Raw genomic sequence first — 13017 nt, forward strand, 5'->3', positions numbered from 1 at the left:
AGCCCGCGGATTCACACGATCCTCCAATTAGCATTTAGCGTGCTATTTTGTCCTGGCTCAGATATTGAAAATTATTTTTGTTGGGCACATAGCCAATTATATGTGCTGATTACATGCGCTGACATATTTCATGTTGTTTAAATATTTCGGTCGAATCGATTGGTCCCAAACGTCAACGTTAGCGTGAAGCTAGCATGCTAACAGGCTCGCGACACCATGACGTAATGCGGAATACAGGCGCGTGAACGTGCAGCAGGTCTGCACGGGCAGAATTTCAGTTCACTGCTGTTCAACGCTAAGGGCAAAGAACATTGATTGATCATATCTCGCAGTAAACCATGAATTTACTTTAGTAGTAAACCTAATCTGAGTCTAGATCATATTTACAGTGTGTATCAGTCAAACGCGTACATAGTTCAAGGCTGGGGTTTTGTAAATGGCACTGGTTTTGTGTTTAGACTAAGTCGTAATTGATGTGAGCGGTGAACAATGGTCAGAATGCATCTGTACTTATCTATTTTTAGTATGCGAGTGTGTAGTGTGCTTAGCGGTGTGTTTGCTGACAGCCATACATGGCTGGAAAACCGCTTAATGTGTGTCCGCCTGCCTTTGTGATGGTGTGTGTGTGTTTACACTTGTTTCTTGTTCCTGGTGGCATGCCATGGTTTATTTCTAAAGTGGCCACTGGCATGACAAGACTTTTGTAGTTTCAGTCGTCATGAATTATAAATAGAGGGATTGTGCTGGGTGTGTTACCTTTCGTGTGTGTGTTTAAAGTAAAAAATATTTACAATTTACATTCAAATTTAATGTAACCAGTTGTTAAAATCAGGAAAAAACAAAAATGCCCTTTTTACATAGAAATCTCGGCTCTAACTCGGCTTTCTTGTGTAATGATAAACTTTTGTCTAGTGATGTATGTCTGATTTCTCTATCTATTTAGTTCAGAGGTTCTCAAACTTTTCAGCCCATGACCCCCTAAAATAACAACTCCAGTGACTCACCGACCCCACTATGTTTGGAGGTGGTTATACGCATACAAATATTGCACACAATGGTGCACACACCAGTGGGAACTATATGAACACAAGCATATTGGCAACACAAAAAAGTGCAACAGTATTACAACGATATATATATATATATATATATATTTATTATCATTATTCATTTGTTTAATTTAATATTAACCTCATTTAATGCGAATGGTGAGCACAATGTTTATAGCAAAAGACTTAGTTTATATTTGGAGACTTGGAACCACTAGGAGATCATCCTCCTTGTTCAGTCGTGGCCTTTATTTGTAATGTATGTGAGTGCCATTAAATTGTTAGTTTAGTATTGTACCGCAAAATCAATCTGCTGCAACTAACGATATTGCTCTGATGGTAATCTAGCACAATAACCCTAGGGGTCACAAATAAAATATAATAATTGATAAAATATGATAATTTTAATAGTTTAATAAAATATATGAGATTTTTAGAAAGTCACCAAGGTCCCGACAACCACTTAATAAGAAAACCACTGATTTAGTCCACCAAAACCCTACATCTTTCTTCCAATAAACTGCATGCTTGGATTCAGAATCGGATTCCTCCATCCAATCTACAAGCAAATTCCCATTCTGGTTTATTTTTTATTTTTATCTCTTCCACTCTATATTAGAAAATCTATTACTTTTCCATTTTATAACAACTTTAAAAAATATTTACCATCATGTGGTTGCATGTAAAGAATATACTTGATTTTTTTTAAACCAGTATACTTCAAAATCTATAGTTGATATTATTGTACATATTAGGGCTGCATACTTTGTTTCAGCATGGATTTCGCAATATGATAATTTGCAATAGACACATCGCAGGATGCAATGTTGAGTCTGAATTATAAATTTTCATTTGTTTTTGAGGCCTGTGACTATGAGGTTTTTTAAAGCATCCAGGCATAAGAAATTGTACCATTTGGAAGACTGTGCTGTATTATTTGACATTTTATTTTTCAATTACTGCACCACAATATTCTTAGACTCCTCAGAAAATGATAAAACACTGTTTATTTCATTTGTATCATTTTTTATTGCATCCAAGTACACTTGTAGATTGTTTATTATATTTTATGGAGATGCATTCCATACAGAACTATCCCAATCAATCTAAAATGGTATATTCTTTCCAAACAGAGCTATCAAAGCCGTCTGGGAAAGATGTGCTCATATCACAGAAAACTAAATTATATTGTGTTTTGTATTAATTCAGTAACAAAAATCATAAAGGTTTGGAACAAGCGGAGAGTGAGTACATAAAATAAATTCAGAGTAAACTGTCATTTAAATTGGCCTGTTCTATTATGTGCATTTATATGCAAGTTAACTACTCTGTACAACTGTATTGCTGGAATAATAACAAGGTTGTTTGATGTTTAACAGTTATTGCATGAAAGATTATGTAACTTGAAAGGTTATGATGAGTAAAAATATCAGTTTATTTTAGTAGAGGTATATTTTTTATTTTTAAAGATAAGCACCATCCAGCATTATCACTGGACAACTAGATATTGTACACAGAGTTGTTTTTATTTGGGCGAATCACGCAGTCTTTTAATTCTGTCCTCTTGGTACACAAATGGTGATGCTTACTATCTACAGTTATATTGTATTTATTGTTTTAACAATGTGCAAGCTGACTCTGGTTATGCTACTGACTTTTAAAAGCACTCACAGCATGCTGGACCTCAATGGAATGCAGTTAGAATATTTCTCAAAGCAAAAAATCTCTGTATTAGTTTTTTAATATTCACAAGAAATATATGATCTACTTAAGTAGTATCACACAAGCAATAGTTTAGCTTTGCTAAGTATCACAGAGTGAGCACAATTGCAGTTGGAAACATTCTCTTTTTTTGTGGGAATAGAGATGGTTCCAAACAAATCGAGAGCAGAGCTTTTATGTATTTCAGAGAAACAGTGGTGTTTTGTTTCTAAATGAATCACATTGGTGTTTTGTTTCTTAAATAAATCAAGAGAGTCAGTCACTGATTCAATCATCCATTGATAAAAACGCTCAACTTGTTTCATTGTGAATAAATCTGCATGTTTGAATGAATCACTTGAATGCATAATTAAAAGTATCCATTAAGACAAGAACTTATTGCCACTGACTGGTGGTTTTTAGTGATATTTATGCACAACTTCTCCAAACCAGCCTTGGTATCAGCACAAAAACACATTCAGCAAAATGTCAGTTTATTTATGTCATTATTTTTAACCAAGAACGTGTATATTGATGTCAGACTGCTGCATAGCCCTATAAAGAGTTGACATTGTTCTGCTGTTACTCATATTTCTTGAACTTTTCTGTTCTAGATTTTTAAGCAGCAGACATGGGTGCATTTCTGGATAAGCCAAAGATGGAGAAACATAACGCTCATGGGGATGGGAACAGTCTTCGCTACGGCCTGAGCAGCATGCAGGGCTGGCGTGTTGAGATGGAAGATGCGCACACCGCTGTCATCGGCCTGCCCAACAGTCTGGACCTCTGGTCGTTCTTTGCCGTTTATGATGGTCACGCGGGATCACAGGTGGCACGTTACTGCTGCGAGCACCTTCTGGAGCACATCACCAGCAACCCTGACTTCCAGGGTGGAGGCGGAGGAGGGGGACCAGCTGTGGAGCCCAGTGTGGACAGCGTGAAGTCGGGAATTCGCACTGGTTTCCTTCAGATCGACGATCACATGCGACAGATTTCGGAAAAGAAGCATGGTGGAGCTGACCGCAGCGGCTCGACAGCTGTCGGAGTGATGATTTCACCTCGCCATATCTACTTTATCAACTGCGGAGATTCGCGCGGGTTGCTGAGTCGCGGAGGGGCGGTGCACTTCTTCACACAGGACCACAAACCCAGCAACCCTCTCGAGAAGGAAAGGATCCAGAACGCTGGAGGGTCTGTGATGATCCAACGTGTCAATGGGTCTCTGGCGGTGTCCAGGGCTCTGGGGGACTTTGACTATAAGTGTGTGCATGGTAAGGGTCCCACGGAGCAGCTGGTGTCACCAGAGCCCGAGGTCTGTGCTATCGAGCGGTCAGAGGCGGAGGACGAGTTTATTGTTCTTGCTTGTGATGGGATCTGGGATGTGATGGCCAACGAGGAGTTGTGTGATTTTGTTCGTTCACGACTTGAGGTGACAGACGATCTGGAGAGGGTCTGCAATGAGATTGTAGATACCTGCTTGTACAAGGTGAGTACGCTTTTTATTATTATTGTTATTATTATTATTATTATTATTAGAAAACAAGGTTAAATATAGAATAAATAGGTTTTTAGCAAGAATGTATGAAAATAATCAAGTTTTCCACAACATTAATTAAAATAATAATAAATTGGCCATGCAATAAGCATATTAAAATCAATGTACACATTTTTTGAGTCTTTCCAATCATGGGACAGAATTTATTTGTGACATTTTTAATATTAAAAGTGATCAGTTTTGACCATATTTCTGATTATTTAATATTTTTTTGATCAGATAAATGTCTCCTGTTTGTTTGAAACCACATTAACCCAAGCGTTTGTGTTTTTTTTAAAAAAACATTTATTGAACTATGCCAGCATTTTGAAGTGTTTTCAAGTAGGGATGCACCGATTTTTGGGAAGATATCGATAACCGATAACGTTTTAGATTTGGAGGCGGATAACCGATATATAGGCTGATAAATATTTCAAAATTTTATATTTTTTTACAATGAAAAACTGATTTCATTTAAAACTTCCTAAAAGTTTGAACTGATCTTAGAACAACCTACTCAAAGCAAAAAAAAAAAACAATATTTAAAATGGCATGGTGATTCTATAGATCTATATTCACAATTTCACATAAATCAGCATGCCAAAAATAAATTATTTTCTTTTGTTCATAGCAAATTAACATGCAAATTAATTGTTGCATAAAAATAATAAGTTGAATAACAAAATGTGATTTAATTAACAAACAAGAAAAATAAATATGTTGTAAATAAAATGAAAATGAAAATAAAAGAACTTAGAATTAAAACCAGCTCAAATGTTCTTGTAAAAATGTGTACAGTAATGCACAATTGTTAGTCGCTGGGTCATTTGACATTTTTATTACCACACACCTGCAAGATTTTCTCGTGCGTACACAAAGTTATCTTTCATTTATACAAATGTAATATTTTTTCTGAAGCTATTTAAACTAAAATACACAACGACTCTCTATCAAACATATCTACAAGGATAAGGAATATGGTTACTTACTGAGTTAATAACGAACAGCAATACCACAGACTTTGATGGAATAAACAATGTGAGAAAAGCTTATAGTGAACCGGACAAGTCTAAACAAGTTTGACCCACGCATTGCATGACAAAGGCAGTACAATTATGTAATCTATTGGCTTAAAGATATCGGCCTAATTTTAATATTGGGCTAATAACAGTAGCATATATTGGCTGATATCTATATGGCCGCAGATATATTGTGCATCCCTAATTACAAGAATAGTGAAACCTAATTCTATAGTAAAGAATATCTTATCTTCATAACAACTTAGTCTTCAAGTTAAATTTTAGCTTCTATCTTTCCTCAGTGTTTCCAATTGGTTTAAATTATTGACTCAATTGAAATTTTATTGAACCTCTCCCTTCTTCTGTGTATTAACAGGGAAGTCGTGACAACATGAGTGTTGTGCTGGTGTGTTTCGTCAGTGCACCGAAGGTTTCCCCTGAAGCTGTTAAAAGGGAAGCTGAGCTTGATAAATACCTAGAGAGCCGAGTAGAAGGTTTGAGCTCAATCTACTGTCATTAATTAATCAGCTGTTCATCTGGATCATGCTTGATCAAAGTTGTTGTTATAACAGAGATCCTGAAGAGGCAGGGAGACGAAGGTGTGCCCGACCTGGTACATGTGATGCGCACGTTAGCATCTGAGAGCATCCCAAACCTACCCCCTGGAGGAGAACTGGCCAGCAAGTGAGTACCATACTTACCCAAACCCCGGCGATCTGTCCATGCAAGACTTTAGCAAACCATTAGTGAGTAATTCTCAGGAGTGATTCTCATGTCAATTCACAAGTTTTAGATCAATAAGTTCCGGTTACATTTGGTATTGAGATGTGATGTTCATACAGTTACAAACATGTTTTTTTTTTAATTTGCTGATTCTGCAAGTTTTGCATATACGCACACCTATTGTTTCCAAGAAACACTAATGGCCCATTTCCACTGAGTGGTACGGTACGGTACGGTTCGGTACGCTTTTATGGCCTTTTCCATTGTCAAAACACGTACCTAATCAAACCGTACCGTACCACTTTTTTGGCACCCTTTCAAAAGGGTCCCAAATACGAAAGGGTACCAAAAGGAGGAGCTAGACGCGCAGCTAAATGCTATTGGTTTACAGAGATACGTCATTCGCTTACGCAACAAGCCAGAATGTAAACAAAGGGCCCACCATGTTTGAAATACACAGCGAGAGATTACATCGGAATTATATTCTCATATAATATCGAGCCATGGTCGATTTGGGCTCAAACAAACCTTGTCGTTGTCTTGATGAACAGCCACACAGCCATGGAGTAGAGCAGAATCTACCCTGTGCCTCGTAGTTTTTAACAAGCCAGTCTGTAGCGCTAGCAGTTTCGCTTTCTTGCTTGTGCTCGCCGCGCTTCTAAATATGAAATAACAGACTTCTTGAGCTGATAATAATAACGTACGCTTGATTATTGACAAGCTTTGGAAACCCAATCCTGTGAGAAGCTGACAAACGCGAGATTGACACATTCAGAAAGAAAAGGACAAACGCGAGAGTGAAGCGCAGAAAAAAAAGCAGGTAAAAAAGGGAGCACGTTATTTCTTCAGCAAACATGAACAAACTGCCTTGTTTTAATACACAAGTATTTGTGTGTAAAGCATCTGTTTTGTGAGAAGTGCTTTTCATATGATATTTGAGCGACCGGTGCAGCTTTATTGTAGAAATTTCCTCGAGCGAGAATGATGCGACTGAAATTTTCTGTCCTACACCACGCCCTACAAAAGGGTACCCTTGGTAATGGAAACGCAAGCCTTAAGCAACGTCCTTATTTTAACTTATGGCAATGAGCAAGAAGACATTATAAGCTGAGCTTTAAATTTGAATGGTGACACCCACAGACATCGTCACCAAGTTTAAATCAGATGTAAGACTTTCTTATACATAGCTCTTTTTTTGCTGGATTCACATATGCCAAACAAACCGCGCTAACTGGGCAAAAGAGACCGGTTCCGAAACAAAAGTCTAGATGTGAAAGCACCCTAAAATTAAAGAAGAATTCAGTGAACAACTGCATGTAATCCTTCAGCTGTCTGTGTACAGACTAAGGGTGTCACGATTTCAATTTTAATCGAAAATCGATCGAAATTTATGCTCTATTTCGATTATCGAATCAAAAAATAGAATCGTCGATGCTGCCACGCCCCCATGTCACGTCAGCTTAATAATAATAATAAGGACTGCCCGATAGCCCGGAGCCAGCGTGCGAGACGCTCAGGCCAGAGTACATGGCTGCCTTGTTGACTGACAGATTGAGCCAGAGCTGCGTGCTGCGACTGTATGTCAATTGTGTGCAAATTAGAGATGCGCGGTTTGCGGTTATAGCCGCGGACTTTGCGGATAAACCGCGGATCGGGCGGATGCCGTTACGAAAAAATAATATTTTAATTAAATTCGGGCGGGTGGCGGGCGGTTGAACTGTTTATATAGGCATAGCTGGCGCACCAACGAAAAAGCCTAGGACTGACTTCACAGAATGGGAGGAGGAATCGAATACACTAATTCTGGATGAAGTGTACAGAAGTGTTCCTCTACAAACTTCCGTATAGACTGATTCCGTATAGAGGAAAATCTACTTTCCTTTTTGGAGAAATTAGGCCAGTCATTCCCACGACTACAGCACCTTTCCAAGAGAATTCTATGCATTTCAGCAACAAGTGCTGCGAGCGAGCGCTCCTTCAGTGCAGCAGGGCGCATTATAGTGGCTATGCAGGCGCTCCCGTCTGAATCCTGACACAGATGCTATTTTATTCCTGCATTGTGCCAAGAAAAAATCAAACTAGACCTAAGGTCAGGCATATTAAACCAATTAGTCTATGTTATTTAGGCTACACATATGTTCAATATAAACTTTTGAGTTGTCAGCTGATAATTTTACGTTCATATTGGTTTAGCCTATTCTATTCCAGACATGTTGGCCTCGCTTTTACGTTCCGAGGCTATAAGGTTATTTTGCCAGAATTTCTTTGTAGCAACTTTAATGGCGTAGTATTTCATTATGCTTCAAGTTTGAGGGGAATGGGGATGATCCTAAGTCCATGGGTTATTGGGGCACTTGTCATACATGCACTTTAGCCTGGTCAGACTTTATGTTCGCTCAAAGAGGGATGGCATATCTATTTTTCTAATTTAATTTCTAATTGTGGGGGTGACTGAGCCTACAAGGCTTAGGCACGATATGACGTTTTTATTAAAAAAAATTTCAACTGTTTGCCAAAGCATGCGACTGTAGCCTATGCCTACATTAAGATATTTATGTTAATATTTTTTTACTGCCTGTTGTTTCTTTTGGCATATAAAATAGGTATTATCTGATAGAGATATCAATAAAGGTTCATCTGTGTCACAGAACTGTGTTGTTTCCGATTTCTACAAGCTCAATAACATCCACAGCAAAAAATAAAAAATAAAAAATAGTCGAAAAACTGTGCCCATTAATTAGATGTGCAAGGCAAGCAGGTACGTTTTTGGGGTTGCTATGGACAACTACAAATGTAAACATTATTAGGCTATAATGTAAATGACTTATTATTCTATCTATTTACTAAAAAATAAAGTGAAATAGGCATTTAGTAGTTGGCTAAATAGCAGCATGTTGAAATGTGTCAATGCGTTTTCTATTAGGCTACAATAAAAAAAGTTGTATAGTACAGTGCGTTTAATTTAGGCTATTTATTTATTTTTTTCCCTGTGCGCCGATTGGAGACGGAGTTCACTGCTGATATTCTGAGAGCTCGGGTGCTTCTCATTTCTTATTTGTGCATCCTCGTTTCCTTTCCTTGCTTTCTTTCCTCGTGTTTCCACCCCACCGGGATAACGTTATGAGGGAAGACTTAAGGAAAAGACTCAAGGACCGAGGAATCGAATCAAGTGAAAAGACACGTCCTTGTATCTTTACCGTCACTTCAAAGCGTCGTCAATTAATGACTTGCACGTTTGGATTAACTGCATGTCTACATTAAAGTCATTATTATATAATGATCAATAAAGAAACATTCATTTAATAATAAAAAGGAATAAGCCATTCAAATAAAGAGCCCAATCAGCAGATGGCGGGCGGGTGCGGTTTTAAAAATTGGTCAAAAATGTTACTGCGGATGGATGGCGGACGGATGATGAATTTTGTCAGGCGGTTGCGGATGAAATAATAGCCCATCCGCGCGTCTCTAGTGCAAATACAATCTTACGGTGCTTTCACACATAGATGTTTGTTTCGGAATCTGTCTCGTTCCCCCGTTAGTTTGTTTGGCATAAATCCAGCAGTTGTGCTCGCATCCGCGCCAAATCAATCAGTCCAAGATCACCTGAATGAGACGGTCTCTGCCCTACTGAGCGGATCGATTGTAGTGAGAAAACAAAACAATGCAACAAACTAACAACCCAGGCTATATCACAGTGTATTATGATCGTGTAATAGCCATATATACGGCTATATGAAGAGAGAATGATGAGCAGGGCGAGATGTCATTCTTACCGGTAAATGCGAAAGTGAAAGCATGCTGAAATATTACCGAGAGCTGTTTATCCAGCCTGATCTCGGTTTATCCGTCAGGAAAATTGACCGAAATTACAATCTGTTAATTTTTCCATATTTTAATTGTATAATATATTGTATTAGGCCTGTTGTTTTGTTCATTTCCGCACTAACAGCTTGAAAGAAAGAGTTACATTGATCTGATGCAGTCTCGGTTCATCTGCTATGTCTCTCTATAATTTAAGCCTATAATGCAGAACTCTAGCCAACGGTTCTTTAATAGATTGATTAATTCAATAGGTCGATTTTTACAAAACCTGAAAATTGAAATGAGGCTTTGTATATATGAGAAAGTCTGACCTCTGCTTTATATTCGGTGACGATGCTTGTGGGTTGTTAAAATTAAAGTGCACATTTTTGCTTCAAAAATATTCTATACACAAGTGCTCTAAAGTTTGGGGTCAGTATGATTGTTAAATATGTTAAACTAAGCTTCTTCTGCTCACCAAGGCTGCAATTATTTCATCATAAATACAAATTATGAAATGTTGCACTATAAAATAACTGTTCAAAAGTAGTTTATCATTTAATTTATTCATTTATTCCAGTGATTATAAAGATGAAATTTCAGCTTTATTACTCCAGTCACATGATCCTTCAGAAATCACTAATATTAATTATTATTATATTTATTAATGGTAATAGTAACAAAAGCAATAATGTCTGGAGCAATAATTTTCTTTTAAACTACATACAATAACAAAGTAGTTATTTAAAATTTTGATAAATATTTAACAATTTAACATCTTTTACATTTAATAAATGTAGCCTTGATGAAAATGTTTTCTTAAAAACATTTAAAAAATTACTGTAAATATATATATATATATATATATATATATATATATATATATATATATATATATATATATATATATATATATATACACACAGTGGAAGTCAGAATTATTAGCCCCCCCCTTGTTGTTTTTTTCTTTTTAAAATATTTCCTAAATGATGTTTAACAGAGCAAGGAAATGTTGATAGTATGTCTGATAATATTTTTTCCTCTGAACAAAGTCTTATTTGTTTTATTTTGGTTAGAATAAAAGCAGTTCTTAATTTTTTATGAACCATTTTAAGGTCAAATTTATTAGCCCCTTAAGCTAATTGTTTTTCAGACTGTCTCCAGAACAAACCATCGTTATACAATAACTTGCCTAATTACCCAAGCCTGCCTGGTTAACCTAATTAACCTAGTTAAGACTGCTTCAATCTTTTACTTTCACACTAGTACTTAGTCATTTTAGCAAACACCTCAGATACTGTTGGCTGGTTCTTGTTGGTTGTGCACCTTTTTTTACCGACGCCATAATAACGACACAGATCACTGCCTATTGACAAGAAAAAAGTGATTGACAGGTGGTATTTATGTGTTTAACTTGCCTTTATTCATTTAATGTATGATTTGTTTATGGGTAAAACAAAGACCATACAGGTCAGGTAGTTTAAACTGTAGGCTACAAATAATTAATTTGTTATTAATTAATTAATTATTCATAATCGAAAATCGAATCGAATCGTGACTTAAGAATCGAAAATGTAATCGAATCGAGAATTTGGAGAATCGTGACACCCCTAGTACAGACATAAGCCCCTTTCACACAGTGATACCGGTAAATATCCGGAAATTTTCCAGAACGTCTTTACCGATAAATTAAAAAAAGCGCTGTTCACACAGGCAAGGACGTTACGGAATTTTCCCGGATAAGACCATTCACACATCCATTCCAAAATACCTGTAAATTCTGACATCATTAACCAGAAATGAGCTCTAAATGGCTGCGCTTGTATTTTTAAAAATTTGACTACATTACAAACTCTGTGGATGGATGAGTATTGTGAACAACTCCGATGAAAACGTATAGAGAAACACTTTTGCATGTCGAGATGTAGATGATATGTGTCTGTGTGCTGGCGCTCATGGGCTGTTTCACGGGCACACGCAAAGCTTCAAGGTAAACAAACAACGGCTTATCATAAGCATCTAATCGATAATTATTTACACAGTTGGCATTAAGTTGTATAACATATAACATATAATCGTTATCTGACTAACTTCTAGCAGCTAAATGTGTCTGGGAAAATATTTCTGATCAGACAGCCTTGGCCTTGGCAGCCGTGGCTCTGAACTGTCAAAACACCTTAAAAATGCTTTTTTGGACATATTTGTTCATATGTACATTGCTGAAACACATATTCAAGAATATTTGAGCTGGTTTTAGCTCTTTCATTTTCATTTTATTTAAAATATATTAACTTGCTTGTTAATAAAATCCCATGTTGTTATTTAACATTATTTTTATGCAACAGTCAAGTAGCATGTTAATTAGCTATGCAAAGAAAATAAATAATAAATTTTTGTATGCTGATTTATGTGAAACCATGAATATTGGTCTATATAATCACCTTGCAATTTTGAAATTATAGCAAATAAACAAATTTATTTAAAAAAATTGCTTTGAGTAAAGACTATTCAGTTCATAAGAGCGGTTCAATCTTTTATTAAGTTTTTAAAGTAAAATCAGTTTTTCACTGTATGAAAATATATCATTTTGAAATATTTATATTTATCAGCCTATTTATTTCTGCTATCAGCCTCCAAATCTGAAGAGTTATCGATATCGGCCAAAAAATTCATATCAGTGCACCCCTAAGAAACATTTCAAACATTTATGTCTGTAGTGAATGTCATCCTAATACAGTAGTTTTGATTTGCTGATGAAGAACTATTTTAGCATTTTTACTGTATTACTGTTAAGCAGATTTTTGTGGAAACAGCAGATTTTTTGGGGGAAATTTTAAAAATTCTGCATTCATTTGACATGATACTAATTTGTAGCAGAATTGTTGTTAACAAGCTCGGATCTTCACCAGATCACACATTTTAAGATTTATTTCAGTTTGGATTAGATATTTTTGGTTTTGCAGCAGAGTCTATGTTTCTTTCCATAATCTAATACATGTCTGTCTTTGTCCTCTAGGCGGAGTGTAATTGAAGCAGTATACAACAAACTCAACCCATACAGGAACGAGGATACAGTGAGTACATCAGCCTGTTGTGGCGTTTGCTTGCATGGTTTTTGTTTTGCTGCACAATTCAGTTACGTTGCACGATTAGGTTTTTTGTCACCTGTTTTAAGCCCTTTGTTTTTTTT

At 36.4% G+C, this 13017-nt stretch overlaps 1 protein-coding gene across 4 annotated transcripts in view; it reads left to right on the top strand.

Moving 5' to 3' along the window:
- Positions 1–13017, top strand: part of ppm1aa (protein phosphatase, Mg2+/Mn2+ dependent, 1Aa) — a 45048-nt gene that overhangs the window by 492 nt on the left and 31539 nt on the right. For all 4 annotated transcript variants that reach the window (XM_087277484.1, XM_087277485.1, XM_087277486.1 and 1 more), the window contains 4 exon segments: positions 3365–4236; positions 5680–5797; positions 5876–5987; positions 12844–12901. In XM_087277484.1, coding sequence (XP_087133610.1) covers positions 3382–4236; positions 5680–5797; positions 5876–5987; positions 12844–12901 — 1143 coding nt within the window. In that variant the 5' untranslated portion in view covers positions 3365–3381.

The sequence above is a fragment of the Danio rerio genome, chromosome 13 (genome assembly GCF_052040795.2).
Source record: "Danio rerio strain M-AB ecotype USA chromosome 13, GRCz13ab, whole genome shotgun sequence".
In the NCBI taxonomy this organism is placed as follows: Eukaryota; Metazoa; Chordata; class Actinopteri; order Cypriniformes; family Danionidae; genus Danio; species Danio rerio.